The sequence below is a fragment of the Dendrobates tinctorius genome, unplaced genomic scaffold (assembly GCF_039654945.1).
Source record: "Dendrobates tinctorius isolate UK_male_01 unplaced genomic scaffold, ASM3965494v1 ptg000032l, whole genome shotgun sequence".
NCBI classification, from domain to species: domain Eukaryota; kingdom Metazoa; phylum Chordata; class Amphibia; order Anura; family Dendrobatidae; genus Dendrobates; species Dendrobates tinctorius.
Genome location: NW_027361700.1, coordinates 15,466,340 through 15,488,374, shown reverse-complemented (window position 1 = coordinate 15,488,374; position 22,035 = coordinate 15,466,340). Strand labels below are relative to the sequence as shown.

Sequence of the window (22,035 nt, the reverse complement as noted above, 5' to 3'; positions counted from 1 at the left end):
CCATTCCAATACCAAATCTGAAAACAATTCATCTTTATTGCTATGGGTATGGGCCCTAACCCGTCACCCCAACTCATCCCAATGGTGTTCTGTAGGGTGTAAATCAGGTGATTGGCTCGGCCATTGCAACAGGCGAACATTTTTCTTTGCTAACCAGTTTTTTACTACATTGGATGTGTGGTTAGAATCATTGTCTTGCTGGAATTTCCAGCCTTAGACTACTTTGGTTTTACCACATGGCAGCATTACATTCTCCAGTATATCCTTCACCTTGTCCAGTTTCCATAGGCGACTGCATGCCATGCCAATGTCTCTCAATTACAGCCTTTTACTCACAACCATTGGGTTGCAGCCACAAAACATGCTGGTCCTCCTCTGACCAGTTCCTGTGGGTGGCTGCAGCGCTGTGTTAGCTGTGGATTCCAGGCAGCTCAGCACTCCTGGCTGTTTGGCTCTACTCTGTCCTGTGTCGATAAAGCTCTGCGGAGCCTCTTGCTCTGTCCTCCTCCAAACACCAGCTGGATACTGACTCTGACCCTCACACACCTGACTCCTGAGACACTCAGTAACCTTTTCCTGCAGGGTTTTTAACATAGCAACCTGTAGCTTTCAGCCCCATGGAAACCTTTGTCTGGAATGGAACAGCCTGCAACACTATCATACTGCAGCCTGTTTCAAACACAACATCCAGAGCAGGTTTTCCCTAACTCTGCTTTGACCACTGACATGCCCAAGACTAACACTTACTTTTATTATCAGTCTGCATTGCAGTCACAGTTACGCCCGTGATCAGGGCTGCCACTAGGAATTTCGGGGCCCCATACTGGCAAAATTTTTGGGGCCCCCTTGAGACTCCGCCCAGGCTCCACCCCTCAAACTGTCCACAGTCCTACTGCTCTATCTTGGAAAAACTCCACTTCTCACCAATCACACATTAACAGTTCCCATCACCAGATCACACATATAGCCGGCAGCTCTTGTTTTGACCAAAAGATTTTTTAAGCCGCCACCACAACACGGTAGACACTTTTGGCCGAGCTCTACTCTACTGTAACCTATTATATATTTGTTAAAATATGCAATACAATTTAGGTATATTTTTATTTATTTTTCAATTTTTAAAATGACCAGTAATATCATATACAAGGAACACGTATCGCCACACCATGTCCAGACAACATATTACCACCAGTGACCGAATAGCATCACATACAAAGGACAAATGCCACAACACCATGACCAGACCATATATTACCACCACAATGACCGAATAATATCACTTACAAGGAACAAATACCACCGCACCATGACCAGACCACATATTACCACCACAAAGTGACCAAATAATAGCACATACAAGGGACAAATATCTCAACACCATGTCCAGACCACACATTGCCACCACATAGTGACTGAATACTACAATACTGATCAGAAATAAAAAAAAACACAATACTATCACCATAAGTGCCATTATACACAGGAGATCTGTACTTAGTATGCAGTGTCTGTGTACATGTAATACTGTGATCAATGACATTATACACAGGAGCTCTGTATGTAATGTATAGGTAATACAGTGATCACTGGTGACATTATACACAGGACTGCTGTATATAGTATACAGTGTATAGTGTCAGTGTATAGGTAACTCACTGACTCACCAGTGACGTCTCTAGGTGAAGTCCTTCATCTTTGCTTTTCATCTTTCATCCAGCACAGACCGCCATCACTTCTTCCAGCCAGGGCTCGTCTCTGCTGGAAATAACACAGTTATCTAGAGCTCCGCTTGCAGAACACATTACTTATTTTTTTCCCAACTTCTACATAACACCACATGAAGAAAAAAAGGCAACATAGTATCTCTCTACACAGTAACAGGACCGCCCCCCCATTTAAACAGTATACTCAAAAAATAAAATAAATACATCACTGCAGTAATAATATCCCTTAATTAGTCCCTATGGTAATAATATCCCCCATCCTGCCCCCCCGCATGTCTCATTCCTGGCTTCAGCCATATGTTCTCCCATCCCGCCCTCATGAGTATCCATTCTGCCCATATGATCTCCCCATCCTGCCCCATCTGTCTCCATCGGATCCATCCTGCCCCTTGATCCTGCATGATCTGTCTCCAACCCTGCCCCATCTGTCTCCAATCCTGCCCTCAGTGTCTCCAATCCTGCCCTCAGTGTCTCCAATCCTGCCCCAGTGTCTCCAATCCTGCCCCAGTGTCTTTCATTCTGCTCCCTGTGTCTCCAATCATGCCCCGTGTCTTCATTCTGATCCCTTTATCTCCAATCATGCCCCATGTCTCCAATCATGCCCCCAGTGTCTCCAATCCTGGCCCCGTGTCTCCAATCATGCCCCCTGTATGTCCATTCTGACCCTGTCCCCCTGTGCCTCCAATCATGCCCCCTGTGTCTCCATTCTGCCCCCTGTGCCTCCAATAATGCCCCTAGTGTCTTCAATCCTGCGCCATGTCTCCAATCCTGCCCCGTGTCTCCAATCATGCCCTCGTGTCTCCAATCATGCCCCTGTGTTTCCAATCATGTCCCCTGTATCTCCAATCCTGCCCCTGTGTCTCTAATCCTGCCCCCAGTGTCTCTAATCCTGCCCCCAGTGTCTCCAATCCTGTGCCCAGTGTCTCCAATCCTGTCCCCTGTCTCTATTCTGCCCCCTGTGTCTCCATTCTGACCCCTGTCTCCAATCATGCCCCATGTCTTCAATCCTGCCCCCAGTTCTCTAATCCTGCCCCCAGTGCCTTCAATCTGCCCCCTGTGCCTCCAGTCATGCCCCAGTGCCTCCAATCATGCCCCCTGTACCTCCAATCCTGCTCCCGTGTCTCCAATCATGCACCCAAACCTGCACCGTCTCCATCCTGCCCCGTCTCCATCCTACCCCCAATCCATTCTGCCCCGTGCACGCTGATGTCAGCTGCCAGCCTCCGATTGGCTGGCAGCTTTAACTATTTAACTACTCTTTAACTAATAGAAGGATCCAAATATTCCAGCACATCTTCTTACATGAAAATAGAATCTTTATTGAGAAATTTTCATTAAAAATCCTAAAGCAGGATACAGGTTAAAAAACCATGGTGATGACAGACATTTACGCGTTTCGACTCGACAGAGTCTTACTCATTATGAGTAAGACTCTGTCGAGTCGAAACGCGTAAATGTCTGTCTTCACCATGGTTTTTTAAACTGTATCCTGCTTTTGGATTTTTAATGATGATTTCTCAATAAAGATTCTATTTTCAAGCAAGAAGATGTGCTAGAATATTTGGATCCTTGTATTTATGTCAGCTTGTGGCACTATCTTGCACCTTCAGCAAAGAACTGCCTACGTGACAAATAAAAAAGGTGAGCTGAATATATTCGTTTTTGTTCTTTAACTAATAGAGTAGCTGAACCTGCGTCCTGGATGCAGGTTCAGTTACTTGATCGGTAGAATCCTGCTGCTGGGGATGGGGCAGTGGGGGCCCCCTCTGCTGATCGGGCCCCAAACGCCAGTCAGGGCAGTAATGCCCCGACGGCAGCCCTCCCCGTGACTGCCATGCACACCTATGGCCTTTATACACCTCCGTGCATATCCTGGGGAGACTACAGAGCATCTCCTACCTGTGATATCAGTCGCTGCTTCACCATTGCAATCCCAGCTATGTCTGTGACCGCAATGCATTCCCATAGCCTCAATATGCCTCCGTGCGTATCCTGGAGAGAACAAACAGCGCCCCTTAGCTGTAACAGGGGTCACTGCCTCACAATTGGGAGAACATAAGGGAGGTATGTGGGATAAATGGTTCTCTAATTATTAATTCACAAAATCAACAAATGAGTGTGTGTGAAAGAAAAGAGTTATTAAACCTAAATGAAGATAGACCACACTTACACAGAAAATTAAAATGACTTACGGTATTTATTGAATAGTATAAAAAATCCATGTTATTCATATACATGAAAAAGATTCCAGGGAAGTAGTGATCACAATAAGGTAAGGGGGATGGGCACACAATAACAATAGATCTAATCAGAGATGTTAAAGACTTTACGTAAAAATTAAACAAACATGGAAATAGATATAGATAAATGATGAATCATATACAGTGGCTTGCAAATGTTTAGGCAAAAAAATAAATTATATTTAAAAACAAAGACCCCTTTACCATCCTCTCCACTGATGCAGAAACAGCATTTGATAGTCAATTTGCACTTTATTAGGAATACTCTCGAAAAATTTGCTTTCTCAACTACATTTTTTAACACAATCCTAACACTTTACTCGCTCCCCTCAGCGAAAGTAAGAATTAATGGAAGCTGTACAGTAAGAGCAGTGAGACTATGAAACTCTCTGCCGTATGATGTTGTAATGAGTGATTCACTACTAAAATTTAAGAAGGGACTGGATGCCTTTCTTGAAAAGTATAATATTACAGGGTATATATATTAGGTTCCTTGATGGGGCGTTGATCCAGGGAACTAGTCTGATTGCCGTATGTGGAGTCAGGAAGGAATTTTTTTCCCCAATATGGAGTTTAGTGTTTGCCGCATGTTTTTTTTTTTTTGCCTTCCTCTGGATCAACATGTTAGGCTATGGGTTGAACTAGATGGACTTAAAGTCTCCCTTCAACCTTAAATACTATGTTACTATGTTCTCCCAAAGCTCCAACATCCAAAATGGAACAATGCCCCTTCTCCTCCTCCCTATTCATTCTAGTAATAGAAACTTTAATTCAAAAGATCAGACAAGACCCAACTATCCAAAGACTAAACATAGAACATACAGAGCATAAACCTGCAGCTTTTGCTGATGACCTCCTACTTCTCCTTATTGACCCTATTAAAGCGTTTCCCAAACTCATTGAACTTTTTAAACACTTCAAGGAACTATCAAACTGCAAAATCGGCCTAGACAAGTCAGAAGCCCTCAACATTTCCAATGAAAGACAAAAAAAAATCATCAAATGAATCACCCCATTCAAATGGCCCTCAAACCATCTATATATATATATAAAGCTGAGTGTATGTATGTGTGTATGTATCAAGCCACGCCCACTCCATGTAGCCCCACCCACTGGTGGCTGGAGAGAGGGATTGCTGAGGGAAAGTGCGGGACGCAGGTGGAGAGCAGAGCTGCGAGGGAGAGAGTGGGACACGGATGGAGAGCGGGGCTGTGGAGAGATAAAGCGGGACGGCGCGTGGAAAGCCAGGCTGTGGAGGAAGAGCGGGACACGGATGGAGAGCTGCGGAAGGAGAGAGCGTGACGGCGTGTGGAGAGCGGGGCTGTTAAGGGAGAAAATGGGACGCGGGTGTAGAGCGGGCTGCTAAGGGAGAGCGGGACAGCCAGTGGAGACAGGGGCTGTGGAGGGAGAGAGCGAAACGGCGAGTGAAGAGCGGGGCTGGAGAGGGAGTGAGCGGGACGGCCAGTGGAGAGCGGGGCTGCGGAGGGAAAGAGCGGGATGGCCAATGGAGAGCGGAGCTGCGGAGGGAGACAGCGGGATGGCCAATGGAGAGCGGAGCTGTGGAGGGAGTGAGCGGTACGGCAAGTGGAGAGCAGGGCTGCGGAGGGAGAGAGCGGAACGGTGGATTGAGAGCGGGGCTGCGGAGGGAGAGGGTGGGACGTGGTTCGAGAGCGGGGTTGCTGAGGGAGAATGCGGGCCGGCGGGTGGAGAGCTGAGCTTCGGAGGGAGAGCGGGGCTGCGGAGGGAGAGAGCGGGATGGCAGTTAGTTACTATGCCCGTGTAATGCCGGGCTCTAAAGCTAGTATTAAATATTTAGGAATCCTAGTTACAAGTGACTCAAAATACCTCCAAAATAATGGAACACTAATCAACGCAATAAAACCCCTTCTAAAAACATATGAGCTGCTGTTTCTATCCTGGATAGGTAGAATAAATGTTATTAACCCCTTTCCGACATCGCGCGTAATAGTACGCCAATATCGGACTCCCTCCCTTTGATGTGGACCCCGCCCACATCTTTACAGGGACGTCAGCTGTTTTGAACAGACCTCCCTGGTTGTCAGTGCCGGATTGCTGTGAATGCCACCCAGTGGTCAGCGCTCATAGCAAGTCATCAATTCTACTACATAGAGGCAGGGGCGGACACTGATAGCTTGGGGCCTCTGTGCAAGAAATGTGTCTGGGCCCCCTCCCTTTTATGGCGACAAAGCTACATATATATATATATATATATATAGCCACACACACATACATGTGTATATATATTACATAGTCTCCTTTATTATGTATATTGCTGTCCCTTACACAGTGCCCTCTCTTGTTATGTACAGTACCGGCCCTTACATATTGGATTATATAGAACCAACCCTGTTTTCTATTACATACCGTCCTGTATTGCTAGCTGTAGAATGCAATGATGGCTGATGGAGCATGAAAAAGCTTCCTTTCTAATGGAGGAGCTGGTGGACTGGTAGTCGGGCTCTTCAGCTAGTATATAATAAAAGAGGAAACTATGTAACTAAGGATGGTGTTATACAGAATTAGTGAGTACATTATATACTAAGGAACTGTGTTATACATAATAAGTACGTACACTATATACTAAGGGACGGTGTTAGACAGAAGTGAGTACACGATATACTAAGGCACAGTTTTATACATAATAAGTACGTACACTATATACTAAGGGACTGTGAAAGACATAATAAGCGATAATAATGTCTTCTTCCACCTCCCCCTGTTCCTAAGTCCATTATAAGTCCCTCTTTCTCCCATCCCAATCCACCACACCCCTCTTTGTCCTCCTCTTCCCGCATCCCATTATTGTCCTCTCCCCCACCCCATCATGGGCCTCTTCACCACCTCCATAATTGCCTTCTCCCCTGCCACCCCATCATTGTCCAGTCCACCACCTCCATCATTTCCTCCTCCCCCACCCCCATTATTGCCCTTTCCACACCTCCATCATTGCATTCTCCCCCACCACCCCATCATCATTGCTTTTTCCACACCACCCCATAATTGCCTTTCCCACCACCTCCATCATTGCCTTCGCCTCCATCACCCCATCATTGCCTCATTCCTCCCCACTCCCATAATTGTCTTTTCCACTACCACCATCATTCCCTTCTTCCCCATCTCCATCTGTGCCTTCTACCCCACCCCCATCATTGCCCTTTCCACCACCTCCATCATTTCCTCCTCCCCTAGATCCCCATCCTTGCCCATCCACTACTTCCACTATTTCCTTCTCCACCACCATCCCCATCATTGCCTTCTCTCCATCACCCCCATCACTGCCTTCTCCATAACCCCATCATTGCCTTCCCCCAATCACCCCCATCATTGCCTTCTCCATCACCCCATCATTGCCTTCTCCCCATCACCCCATCATTTCCTTCTCCATAACCCTATCATTGCCTTCTCCCCATCACCCCATTATTGCTTTCTCCCCATCACCCCATCATTGCCTTCTCCCCATCACCCCCATCATTGCCTTCTCCATCACCCCATCATTGCCTTCTCCCTATCACCCCCATCATTTCCTTCTCCATCACCCCCATCATTGCCTTCTTCCCATCACCCCAATTATTGCCTTTTCCCCATCACCTCCATCATTGCCTTCTCCTCTACCTACACACACTGCACCATTCACCTCTCTGCAGCGCTACGCATGCACGCACACACACACACCACCACTCATCTCTACACACACACACACACATACATACATAAAAAAACACACAGCACCTCTCACCTGTCCACACGCTCTCCCACAGCCGCAGCATCACCACCTCCGGCTGCTTCCTCTCTCTGGCACAGTCGGCCGCTGAATGATGATGTCATCCAGCGGCGCTGCTGTCTGTGTCAGACAGGAAGCGTGAGCGCCAGGCAGGAAGCAGGACGGATCCCTGCAGCTCCGCTGAGCTGCTATATTCTCTGGCTAGGAGCCCCCAGGAGCCTCGGGCCTGAAGAAACAGGCCAGATTGCCCTCAGTATTAGCCGCCCTGCAGGGGCCCTCTGGAGGCTCTGGGCCTCGGTGCACAGGCTGCACAGGCTGCATGTCCAGCCATGCATAGTGGCGATCTGATCATCGCCTCTATCTAGCAGAGCCGATCAGTTAGTGGCAGCTTCTAGTCTCCTATGGAGATTATTGAAGCATGCCAAAAGATAAAAAAAAAAGTGTTTAAAAATATAAAAAAAAAAGTTCAAATCACCCCCCTTTCACCGCATTCAAAATGAAACAATAAAAAGAAAATCAAACAAACACATGTTTGGTATCGCCTGATCTATCAATAAAAAAAAGGATTAACTTGATTGTAGTGATGAAAAAAGTCAAAACGCCAGAAATACGTTTTTTTTTGGTCGCCGTGACATTGCATTAAAATGCAATAACAGGCTATCAAAAGATCGTATCTGCACCAAAATGATATCATTATAAACATCAGACAGGCACTCAAAAAATAAGTCCTCACCTAACCCGAGATCACGAAAAATGGAGAAGTTATGGGTATCGGAAATGGCGCTTTTTTTTTTTTTTTGGCAAAGTTTGGAATTTTTTTCACCACTTAGATAAAAAAGTACCTAGACATGTTTGGTGTCTATGAACTCGTAATGACCTGGAGAATCATAATGGCAGGTCAGATTTACCATTTAGTGAACCTAGCAAAAAAGCCAAATAAAAAACAAGTGTGGGATTGCACTTTTTTTGCAATTTCACCGCACTTGGAATTTTTTTTCCTGTTTTCTAGTACATGACATGGTAAAACCAATGGTGTCGTTCAAAAGTACAACTCGTCTCGCAAAAAATAAGCCTTCACATGGCCATATTGACGGAAAAATAAAAAAGTTATGGCTCTGGAAAGGAGGGGAGCCAAAAGTGAAAATGCAAAAACGAAAAAAGCTCTAGTCATGAAGGGGTTAAATCATACATACTTGCAAAATTACTATGTGTAATGTATATGCTCCCCATATATCTCCCCAAAATGTTCTTTATAACTATCAGACAGACTGTCTCATGTTATTTTTGGAAATATAAAAGAGCTAAACGCCACACAAATTACTAACCTATCCTAAGGCACTTGGTGGCCTGGGATTACCAGACATAGAGTTGTGCTCAAAAGTTTACATACCCCGGCAGAATTTTTGCTTTCTCTGTCTTTTTTCAGAGAATATGAATGATAACACCAAACCTTTTTCTCCACTCATGGTTAGTGGATGGTTGAAGCCATTTATTGTGAAAGTACTGTATTTTCTCTTTTTAAATCATAATGACAACCCAAAACATCCAAATGACCCTGATCAAAAGTTCACATACCCCATTTCTTAATACCGTGTGTTGTCCCCTCTAACGTCAATGAAATCTTGAAGTCTTTTGTGGTAGTTGCAGATGAGGTTCTTTATTTTCTTAGATGGTAAAGCTGTCCACTCTTCTTAGCAAAAAGCCTCCAGTTCCTGTAAATTCCTGGGCTATCTAGCATGAACTGCACGCTTGAGATCTCCCCAGAGAGGCTCAATGATATTGAGATCAGGAGACTGAGATGGCCACTCCAGAAACTTCACTTTGTTCTGCTGTAGCCAATGACTGGTCGACTTTGCCTTGTGATTTGGATCATTGTCATGTTGGAATGTCAAACTACATCCCATGCACAGCTTCCAGGCTGATGATTGCATATTTGCCTCCAGTTTTTGCTGATAAAGAGCTGCTATCATGGTTTACTGGGTTCTCGGTTTAGGTAGTTGCAGGGTTAACTCTGATGGCCTCTTTCTGGGTCCTGGGAGGCTTTTTACAGCCTCACTGTGAGACCATTCTTTGTCGTTTATACTCTGACCCTTGGCTGTGTGTCTGACCCTGCTGTGCTTTGTGCCTGTGCTGTTGTCTGTCTGGTTTTGATCTGGTTCCGTCCCTGTTGTGATTCTTGCCTGCCGTGTTTGTACCATTTATTACCCGTCCTGGTTAACTGATCTCTTGCTATGTTCTGACTATCCTTCTGACTGCCCCTGTGTACTGCGCCGCCCTCTCTTTGTTTGGACCTTGGCTTGTATGACTACGTTATATCTGCTTCCCCTTTAATATCTCTGGGACCTCCGCTCCTTCCTGTAGGTGCCCCTCGGAGCCGCAGCAACCCCACGCTGTCTTCCCTTACAGGGTCGCTAGGCTTCGCCCACCTCCTCTGACTCTCTGTCACGTGACCGCAGGTCCTGTCTGCCTTCTCCTTCGAGCAGCTAGCTGCCTCAGCACCACTAGTACCGCTCGTGTTTGCTGCTCCCAATGCCACGTGCTTACCCCCGGCACCAGACATCCAGGTCAGCCTCCTGTGCTGCCGCCGGTGAGTTCCCATTGGGCAGCGGTGCCTGACAGCTGTATTCATTTTTCCTTCAACTTTGACCAAGTTTCCTGTGCTTTGTAGCTCACACATTCCCAAAACATCAGCGATCCACCTCTGTGCTTTACAGTAGGAATGGTGTTCCTTTCATCATAGGCCTCGTTGACCTCTCTCCAAATGTAACGTTTATGGTTGTGGCCAAAATGTTCAATTTTGGTCTCATCACTCTAAATTATATTGTTCCTGAAGTTTTGAGACTTGTCTCTGTGCTGTTTTGCATATTGTAGGCGAGATACTTTGTGGTATTTGCACAGTTATGGCCTTCTTCTGGCGACTCGACCATACTGCCCATTTTTCTTCAAGTGATTCCTTATTGTGCATCTTGAAACAGCCACACCGCTAGTTTTCAGAGAGACCAGTATTTCAGCTGATTTTATTTGTGGGTTTTTCTTTGCATCCCGAGCAATTTTCCTGGCAGTTGTGGTCAAAATTTTTGTTGGTCTACCTGACAGAGGTTTTGTTTTTACAGAGCCCCTGATTTTCCATTTGTTAGGCACAGTTTGAGTGCTATCAGTTCCTTGGATATCTTTTTGTATCCCTTTCCTGTTTATTACAGTTCAGCTACCTTTTCCCGTAGATCCGTTGACAATTCTTTTGCTTTCTCCATGACTCACAATCCAGAAATATCTGTGGCTGGATGAAAGATGCAAGAGTCTGTCTGGATCCCAGAAACTCACTCAGCTTTTATGCACACACAATTACAAGCAAACAGGTCACAGGTGAGGATGTTACATTTAGGGGTACTTCACACTAAGCGAGATTTCTGATGTGTCACCGATTTTGTGTCACATCAGCGATCTCGCTGTGTGTGGCACGCGACAGCGTCCGCCCCCCCGCCGGGTATCGCTGATCGTGCAGGAATGTCCTGGAACATTTTTTGATCGTTGGTCTCCCGTTGGCCAGCACGCATCGCTGTGTGGCAGAGGGAGACCAACGATCAGCGAGCTCCCAGCGCTGTAAGCAGACACTGGGAGCTGGTATTCAAGGTAAATAGCAGGTAACTAAGCACGCGCGTCCCTTATTTACCAGCTGTGTACCCTGGATATCAGTGTGCTCGCGCTGGGAGCTGGTATCCAAGGTAAACAGCGGGTAACTAAGCGCCGGGCGCGCTTAGTTACCCGCTGTTTACCTTGGATACCAGCTCCCAGCGCGAGCACGCTGGTATCCAGGGTACACAGCGGGTAACTAAGGGACACGTGCTTAGTTACCCGCTATTCACCCTGGTTATCAGCATCCTCGCTGGTCTTGATCGCTGGTGAGTCTGCCTGTTTGAAAGCTCACCAGCGATAATGTAGCGACGCAGCAGCGATCCTGACTAGGTCGTATCGTTGTCGGGATGGCTGGTGCATCATTTAGTGTAACGGGACCCTTAGTAGCCATTCAAACCCATTTGTGTTAACTTCTGTGCATGTTATCAGGCCAAAACCACCAGGGTATGTGAACTTTTGATCAGGGTCATTTGCATGTTTTGGGTTGTCATTATGATTTAGAAAGAGAAAACACAGTAGTCTGACAATAAATGGCTTCACCCAACCACTAACCATGAGTGGAGAAAAAGTTTTGGTGGAATTCATATTCTCTGAAAAAAAGGCCAAGAAAGCAAAAATTCTGCCAGGGTATGTAAAATTTTGAGCACAACTGTATATTTTTCCTCCGATTGTTCCACTCCTGGTTTTGGCTTACACATACTAATGTAAAATACTGACCACTGATGACCGCTGGACAGGAGCCTACCTATCTGCATCTCCTGCTCCTATTTTGATTAGCTGGCCTGGCATGACATTGCATCAGGATTACTAATCATTCAAGGAGCAGGAAATGGCGACAGGTAGGAAGCGGTTCGCAGGATATGCCGGCAGGAAGGAGGCGTTTCACAGGACATGTTGGCAGGTAGGAGGGGGTTCGCAGGACATGCTGGCAGGTAGGAGGCGGTTCGCAGGACATGCCGGGAGGTAGGAGGCAGTTTGCAGGACATGGCAGGTAGGAGGCGGTTCGCAGGACATGTCGGGAGGTAGGAGGCAGTTTGCAGGACATGGCAGGTAGGAGGCGGTTCGCAGGACATGTTGGCAGGTAGGAGACGGTTCGCAGTACATGTTGGCAGGTAGGAGGTGGTTTGCAGGATATGCCGGCAGGTAGGAGGCGGTTCACCGGATATGCCGGCAGGTAGGAGGCGGTTTGCAGGATATGCCAGCAGGTAGGAGGTGGTTTGCAGGACATGTTGGCAGGTAGGAGACGGTTCGCAGGACATGTTGGCAGGTAGGAGGTGGTTTGCAGGATATGCCAGCAGGTAGGAGGCGGTTCACAGGATATGCCGGCAGGTAGGAGGCGGTTTGCAGGATATGCCAGCAGGTAGGAGGTGGTTTGCAGGACATGTTGGCAGGTAGGAGACGGTTCGCAGGACATGTTGGCAGGTAGGAGGTGGTTTGCAGGATATGCCGGCAGGTAGGAGGCGGTTCACAGGATATGCCGGCAGGTAGGTGGTTTGCAGGATATGCCGGCAGGTAGGAGGCGGTTTGCAGGACATGGTGGCAAGTACGAGGCGGTTCACAGGATATGACGGCAGGTAGGAGGTGGTTTGCAGGATATGCCGGCAGGTAGGAGGGGTGGTTCAGTTTTATGGACAAGAACGGCCATTGTACGTTGAAAATCGTGTAACCCGTGGCCATTGTAACCTCTGCATGGAGTTTATACAAGACATTGTCCCCACACATTCTGTCGCACTAAAAGCACGTCACATACATTATCTTTTGTATTTACATTAAAAAAATCCCTGAACCCCAGGGCGGATAAACCATTGCTGCAACCCGTGCAGCCATACAGGGGCCCAGGAGGTAAGGGGGCCAATTCTTCCACCCCCAAAGCAGCACACAGACGGTGGAGGCTGTTCTGGCTGGTGAAGCTCTATAAAGCTGCCCTGATGGTACACATCCCATTGGTGGCACTGGCGGGGGGCAGCAGCTCCAGGGTACCAGGAGCTCACTTCGTCTTTCAGGATCCTGGTGATTCAGAGGAACTGATGTCATTGTGTCACGGGGTCTGCAGACTGAATGGAGAGGAAAAGAGGTGGTCTCTGGGAAGAGGAGGGAGCATGGTGATACAGCAGGACAATTCCAGGCAGAGCTCATCATAAGCAGCCCGCTAGCCCGGCTTCCTGGTGCTGAGGAGAGTGGGGCATGTCTGCTGTGCAGCCTGGGGGCCGCCACCTGCTCTCCAGCCCTGCTGTGCTCCTGACCACCCCGGGCCCCCAGCTTCCCCATGTGCAGTAAGGCATCACACAGGAGTTGACCCCCTGGCTATTTGGCTGCCGAGCTTCCACACAGAGCCGCTGCCTGCTGTGCCCGAGAGCCTAACTTCCTGCGACAGTGGACGCCGCTTGTGTGTGGGACACGTCCAGAGTAACGCTGCCGTCCCCACAGGGCGCCGAGTGCAGAGGGCTCCACGCCACCTGGCTTCTCCCCCTGCACCTGGACATGGACTCAGTGTTCGGTGATGACATCAGCATCATTGCCCAGGAGACATTGGCGCAAGAGGACGAGGAGGAGGATGACTGGGTGGACAGCCCCGCCACGGACCAGTCAGGGGACCTGTGCTCCGCTTCGCATTTCGCTCTGATCACTGCATATGGTGACATCAAGGAGCGGCTCAGCGCCCTGGAGCGGGAGAACGGCACCCTGCGCAGGAGGCTCAAGGTCTACGAGATCAAGGTGGGCGCATGATGGGTGACGAGCTCATCCCGCGAGCCACAGGGTGATCCTAGGCTAGAGGTCAGGCATGGCGCTGGCATAGACCGCAGCACCTTACAGTGTAGGCAAATGGTGGGTTCCTGCCGCCTACTGGGCTACATGCATGGAAGGAAGAAGAGTCAGGGAGACAGGCAATCAGTGAAGGAAGACGTGTCCTAGATGACAAGGCGCAGGCTAGAACTTTCTTGTGCGCAGCATTCATCCTACACGACTCTTCACGGCTTGTATACAAATATCACATCCTATTACACATCGTGTATTAGTAACTCTACTTATCTAGTGACCTTGTATCACATACATTGTTTGCCAGTGGTGGGATTCACATTTTTAACAACAGGTTCTGTGTTTGTTTGTAGGAAAACCACACCCATTTACACGCACCTTTTCCTCAAACATATACAAGTAGGGGCGCAGTCAAGGAGCTGTTCCCTATAGGCAGCACAGGTCCACAATAGGCAGCCTAGTTCCCCAATAGGCAGGCACAGGTCCCCAATAGACAGCACAGGTCCCCAATAGGCAGCATTGTTCCCTATAGGCAGCACAGGTCCCCAATAGGCAGCACAGGTCCCCAATAGACAGCACAGGTCCCCAATAGGCAGCATTGTTCCCCAATAGGCAGGCACAGGTCCCCAATAGGCAGGCATAGGTCCCCAATAGGCAGGCACAGGTCCCCAATAGGCAGCATTGTCCCCTATAGGCAGCACGGACCCCCAATAGGCAGCATTGTTCCCCAATAGGCAGCACAGGTCCCCAATAGGCAGTACAGGTCCCCAATAGACAGCATTGTCCCCTATAGGCAGCACGGATCCCCAATAGGCAGCACAGGTCCCTAATAGGCAGCATTGGTCCCCAATAGGCAGCACAGGTCCCCAATAGGCAGCACAGGTCCCCAATACACAGCACAGGTCCCTAATAGACAGCACAGGTCCCTACAGGCAGCACAGGTCCCCAATAGGCAGCACAGGTCCCCAATAGGCAGAATTGTTCCCTATAGGCAGCACACGTCCCCAATAGGCAGCACAGTGCTGCACAGGTCCCCAATAGGCAGCACAGTGCTGCACAGGTCCCCTATAGGCAGGCACAGGTCCTCTGTCCCTTCTGTCCACCCCAGACTCCTCTGTCCCCTCTGTCCACCCCAGACTCCTCTGTCCCCTCTGTCCACCCCAAACTCCTGTGTCCCCTCTGTACTCCTCTGTCCCCTTTGTACTCCTCTGTCCACCCCAGACTCCTGTGTCCCCTCTGTACTCCTCTGTCCACCCCAAACTCCTGTGTCCCCTCTGTACTCCTCTGTCCACCCCAAACTCCTGTGTCTACCCCAGACTCCTCTGTTCTCCTCTGTCCACCCCAGACTTCTGTGTCCCCTCTGTACTCCTCTGTCCACCCCAGACTCCTGTGTCCCCTCTGTACTCCTCTGTCCACCCCAGACTCCTCTGTTTCTTCTAGTCCTCTCTGGACTCCTTTCTCTCCCTCAGACTCCTCAGTCCCCCCTGGACTCATCTGACCCCTCTAGTCCTCTGTCCGTTCTGTCCCCTCTGGACTTCACTCTCTCCCCCCAGACCTCTCTGTCCCCTCCAGACCTCTCTGTCCCCGAGACTCCACTGTTCCCCCCAGACTCAGCATGTTCCATCACGACGTGTATCTGAGCGCCTGACCGCGTCCTCACAGCACCACACGCTCTCTGGGCACTTGCTGCAGGACGGGGGCGCGTCTCCTTGGTGATATACGGTAGCTGTAGTTCCGGGTTCTTGCTTCCTGGGGCTGGGCTGGAGGTGAGCTCTGTGCTCCCTGTGGATGTGACGCAGCGATCCCCGCACTGTGCTGGCTGCAGCTCCGGCCCCTGTATAGTCCTCAGAAACGGATTGCGGCTCTGAATCTCCCCGGTTCGGGGAACTGGCTGCTTTTTTAACAACTGGTTCCACCGAACCGGGGAGAACCCGCTGAATCCCACCCCTGGTGTTTGGTATACATCACATTTCTAACATGATTCCTCCCACCTCCATGATGTGTAACATACAGGTCCCCAAGGAACAGCAGACGTGTTCTGTTACATACAGGCGTAACGCATGCAAAATAAGTGACTTGTGGAGACAAAATCACCAGGTGCCATCCCCAATGATTTATCATCATCATCTCATGTATCTGATGCATCACATGAGCCTCTTCCTACCTGAGGCACATAAGCTGACACGTCCTGTTGTACGAGGGGCGATCCAAAAGTAATGATAATCGGTTATTTCTATTGCACACAGAAATTAAAATAAAATGTTTTCTTCTCTCTTTGGTACCCACTAGTCCAGGAAAAAAAAATCACTTAAATAGGCCACGATTCCCGGGAGCTACATTCATTTGAATATGAACTGCCAAGGAGTGAACATCAAAATGGAAAAAAACGAGCTCAGAGCTGTTATCAAATACCTCTGCTTGAAAAAAAAATGTCTACCAAAGACATACACAGCGACTTGGTGGAAACATTGGGGGACTCTTCTCCTTCATATTCCACAGTTGCACACTGGGCCAAGGAATTTAAGCTGGGAAGAACATCGACGGAAGATGAACATCGCAAAGGACGCCCATCCACGTCCCTCAATGAAGAAAACGTGAAAAAAGTTGAAGAAGTTGTGTTGGCAGATCGAAGAGTGACTATCAGGCATGTAGCTGAGGTCACAGGGATCTCATATGGCAGTATTCAAAGAATCCTTGCAAAAGAATTGCATATGAGAAAGGTCTCCGCGCGTTGGGTGCCAAAAATGTTAACCGACGAGCAAAAGAAGAAACGAGTTGACATTTCAATAGCAAATCTCGAAAAGTTCCAAGCAGACAAGGAGAATTTTTTGTCACGTTTTTTGACCATGGATGAGACCTGGATCCACCACTTTGATCCCAAAACTAAACAACAATCGATGACATGGAAACGAGCCGACGAACCGACGCCGAAGAAATTCAAAGTGTCAAGCTCAGCAGGGAAGGTTATGGCGTCCGTTTTTTGGGACACTGAAGGAATTATTATGGTGGACTATTTGGAGAAGGGAGCCACTATTACGGGCTCCTACGCAGAACAAATAAGAAGATTGCGGGAGGCTATCAAGGTGAAAAGGCGCGGAAAACTGCGGGCTGGAGTGCTGTTTCACCAAGATAACGAACCGGCTCACAAAGCTGCAGTTGCCATGGCTACCATTCAAGAAGCGGGCTTTGAACTGGTGGAACACCCCCCCTCTTCGCCAGATCTAGCCCCCAGTGACTTCTTTCTCTTTCCTCGGCTCAAGGAACACCTCCGGGGCAAGAAATTTGACGACAATAGCGACGTGATAACCGCTGTTGGGGAGTTTTTTGAGGGTCAAGATCAAGAATTTTTTTCGAAGGGAATTCTAAGTTTAGAAAAGAGATGGACTAAATGTGTAGACTTGTTAGGAGACTATGTAGAAAAATAAAAAAACATTTTGACTATATTCATTGTGTTTATTATTGATTATCATTACTTTTGGATCGCCCCTCGTATACCAGGGATTTACAATCACCAGACATCTTTATAGATGACCGCATTATCACATAGCTGGTAAATGATGAGGCTGACGTCACAGATCAGTCATGTCCAAAAGTCACTTAATAGATGGGGGGTAACGTAGCGTGTAAATTATGGACAGCACTTTCCATTATGAGGCAATAGCTAATACATAAGAGACACGTACAAGACGACATACAAGTTCAGAGCAAAATCCTTCTTGTTAGGTTGATCAAGAGGAAGTAAGAAAGTGAAGACATGAAACTTTCTTGTATTTATTAGATTATCATCAATAATGTTTTACATGATCGTCCACGACTTCATGATCGCCCACGATGGCTGCGCTGACTTTGGTCTTGATAAAACACAGTGGACCTACACCAGCAGATGACATGGCTCCCCAAACCATCACTGATTGTGGAAACTTCACACTAGACCTCATGCAGCTTGGATTATCTGTCTCTCCACTATTCCTCCAGACTCTGGGACCTTGATTTCCAAGGTCTAGTGTGAAGTATCCACAATCAATGATGGTCTGGGGAGCCATGTCATCTGCTGGTGTAGGTCCACTGTGTTTAATCAAAACCAAAGTCAGTGCTGCCGTCCACCAGGTACTTTTAGAGCACTTCATACTTCCGTCTGCTGACAAGCTCTTTGGAGATGGAAATTTCATTCTCCAGCAGGACCTGGCACCTGTCCACACTGCCAAAAGTACCAATACCTGGTTTAAAAACAACAGGATCACTGTGCTTGATTGGCCAGCAAACTCGCCTGACCTTAACCCCATAGAGAATCTATAGGGTATTGTCAAGAGGAAGATGAGACACCAGACCCCACAATGCAGATGAGCTGAAGGCTGCTATCAAAGCAACCTGGGCTTCCATAACACCTCAGCAGTGCCACAGGCTGATCGCCTCCATGCCACGCCGCATTGATGCAGTAATTGAAGCAAAATGAGCCCCGACCAAGTATTGAGTGCATTTACTGAACATACATTTCAGTAGGCCAACATTTCAGATTTTAAAATAATTTTTCAAGCTGGTGTTATAAAGTATTCTAATTTACTGAGATAATGACTTTTGGGCTTTCATTGGCTGTAAGCCATAATCATCAACATTAACAGAAATAAACACATGAAATAGATCCCTCTGTTTGTAATGATTCTATATGAGTTTCACTTTTTGTATTGAAGAACTGAAATAAATTACCTTTTTGATGATATCTAATTTTGTGAGATGCACTTGTAGGTGCAGATTACATGAGTTTTTGATGCGTTTTACTTGCGGAATTTCCGCACCTAATGCAAGTCTATGGGGCAATTCCGCACAGAAAACTCAGTGTACTTACAAGAGAAACTGACATGCTGCAGATGTGAAACTTGCACCGCAGGTCAATATACGCTCAGTAAAATAAAAGCACATTGGGCAGGAGATTTCTATAAATCCCATTCGCTTTGTTAGAACTGTAAGATGCTGTGTTTTTGACGCAGGAAAAACACGCAGCATCAAAAACGCAAACCCAAAAGCTCATTGTGGGAACGTAGCCTAATCATCCAATCTGTGAAAATACAAAACGATTTACATATTTACAACATGTGTTGAAAAGGAAAAAAATAGAAACCACAGAAATATACTAAATGTTCTTCCACCAAAAGTTCAATAAATAGAAATCAAACTTTCTTATTTACCCTAAACTGGCATCAATACAAACATCAGCTCAGCGATAAAAAATGAAACATTCAAAACATAAAACAGTTATGTATGGCTGAAAGTGACAACACAACCTGAATTTGTGCTGCAAAGCCCTGAATGTGTAAGGTTCTTAATCACTAATGTATGTATGTATGTATGTGTGTATATATATATATATATATATATATATATATCTGTAGGAATCGCATATCACCATCATCGTGCTCACCTTTAAGAATCACATTGTCAAATCATTTTTATTCTACAATAAATGCATAAAAACAAAACACAAAAACACAATGGCAGAATTGATTTTTTTCCCCCGCAATTTCAGTTCATCTGAAATTTCAATCGCATTTTCAGCAGAACATTGTATGATAAAATCAATAGCGTCATTTAATATTAGAACTTTTCCCACAAACAAAACAAGACCTCATGTCAGCCAAAAAATACAAAAGTAAAGAAGGAGGGGAAAAATAAATGCGCAAAAACAAAAAAATAGGCCTGTCATGCAGGAAATATATATATATAACAGTCTACAACAGTGTGTTGAGGGTTTGTTTGTTATATTTAACCATTAAATCTAGGAACAATTCATGATCATGACTTCAAGCTTTCCTTTATTTTTTTGAAGGTCTTCAATTACACATGTTGCTTTAATAACAGTAGTACGTAGGTCACGTCAGTTCAGTCCATAAATTTATTACACACCACCTGAGATGTCAATTTTAAATTTCCCTCCAGACCCCAAGTTCATAGTCACTCAATCTTCAAGCAAATACCAACATCTGATTAGTGTGGAGTTAAATAGATTCCAAAGACATGAATTAAAGGGAATCTGTCTCAAGATTTTTGCTACCTAATCTGAGAGCGGCATGATGTAGGGGCAGAGATCCTGATTTCAATAATGTGTCACTTATTGGGCTGTTTGTGATAGTTTGCTAAAATCACTGTTTTGTCAGCAGGAGATTATCACTAGAAGCCTAGTAAATCTGCTGCCATATAGTCCAACCCCGCCCCCACCTCTGATTAGCTGCTTTCTGCCTATGCACAGTGTACACAGAAATTAGAAAATAAGTGGTGGGGGCTGGTTATACAGAGCTCAGCATTCAGAGAACTGGGAGATCTGCAGCAGAGAAAACATTTAATGGGAATCTGTCAGCGGGTTTTTTACTATTTGATCTGAGAGCAGCCTAATACAGAGCACAACAGCGTGTTTACAAGAATGTGTCACTTATTAGGCTGTGTGTTGTGGTTTTGATACAATCTGTATTTCATCAGTAGATTAACAGTGCACACTACAAATCAAGTGCCAAGCAGTAAGGCTAATCAGTGGAACCCAGCAACCACCACTGACTAGCAGCTTGCTGACAATTCTCAGTGTGCACAGTGTCAGTGAATGTTGTGGGTAGGGTGATACACAGTCCAAAAGTGTTAGCTCTGCTACATCTATGTGAGGCTAATAAGGATTCTATCAATACTTTACCAAGTAGTCCAGTAAGTGATACATCGCCGGAGTCAGGGTTTCTGCCCTTACATGCTGTTTTCAGATGGGGAAGTAAAAACCTGGTGATAGATTCCCTCTAACATGCATATGGTGCAGAGCAGGAGCACCGCCATCATGCAACGCCCGCTGTCTCATACATTCTGACCTCATGCACTCATGAACATTTATAGGAACGTAAAGGAATTACATACTTTCAAGAAACAATATATGTTACCATGGAATAGTGCCACCGTTATATCTAACCCATAAAAATACATTGGAATTACAATTTTCATTTATTCCTTTTGGGGCAAGTTTCTCCAACCTCTGTATTAAAAAAAAACCTCCCTTTGCAGGAATCGCCTTGTGTTAACCCCTTCTCTCCCATCATAATACACTGTTTCCACTATTTGCCAGTGCAAATTGCTCACATTGTGTTATATTTTCTAAAAAATGTCACCCTACATTTCTTTTCTTCTTGATCCATTACCCCATTCTGCTTCACAGGAGTACTAAGATAGAAGATAGCAGTCTTGGGATTCTTCAGCAGGCCTCTGGTTATCATGGTAATTCATTGATGTTCCCTGCGGTGGATCATGTTGCAGGGCTTCAATAAAATGCCTCTGACGGTGACTGACAGCAGCATATAAATGATTGAACTGACGCGACTGGAGAAAGCTCTGGTTGCTGCAGCTACAATCAGATGCCGACTATGTAACACAACCTGCATCCGCCTGGCATGAAGCTGGCTCAGATCATCAAATGGATCATACTTTCCTTAGCAACCTATAATGAGTGAAAATGTAGACCATGGGTTATTAAAGGGAATCTGTCAGCCCTTTTTTGAGATATCCTATAATGATATCATTCATTTGTGTGTCACATAAGGATTCTCTTAGTACTTTTGCTTCCCCCTGACCCCCGCACCTTTCATGCATAAATACCTTTTTTATATCGGTTCAGATGTATGTAAACTGCCACGGTCCGGTCCGCTGGGCGGGGCTTATTCACCTGCTCCCCCCCCGTCTTGCTATACACAAGAAGAAATGCGTAGAGCAAGACAGGGAGGGGGGGAGCAGGGAAAAATAACAAAATTAAAAGAAAATGTATTTATTTCCATTTTCCCATTAGGGCTAGGGTTAGGGCTAGGACTAGAGTTGGGGCTGAGATTAGGGTTAGGGGTGTGTTGGGGTTCGGGTTAGAGTTATAATTGGGGGGTTTCCACTGTTTGGGCACATCAGGTGCTCTCCAAATGCAACATGGCGT

General features: G+C 46.6%; 1 protein-coding gene across 1 annotated transcript in view; it reads left to right on the top strand.

Annotated features, from left to right (window-relative positions):
* Positions 1-13,367: 13,367 nt before the first annotated feature.
* The window catches only part of TBKBP1 (TBK1 binding protein 1), a 134,067-nt gene continuing 125,399 nt past the window's right edge, over positions 13,368-22,035 (top strand). The window contains exon 1 of the mRNA XM_073572475.1: positions 13,368-14,054. Coding sequence (XP_073428576.1) covers positions 13,821-14,054 — 234 coding nt within the window. The 5' untranslated portion in view covers positions 13,368-13,820. The remainder of the gene's footprint in view (positions 14,055-22,035) is intronic.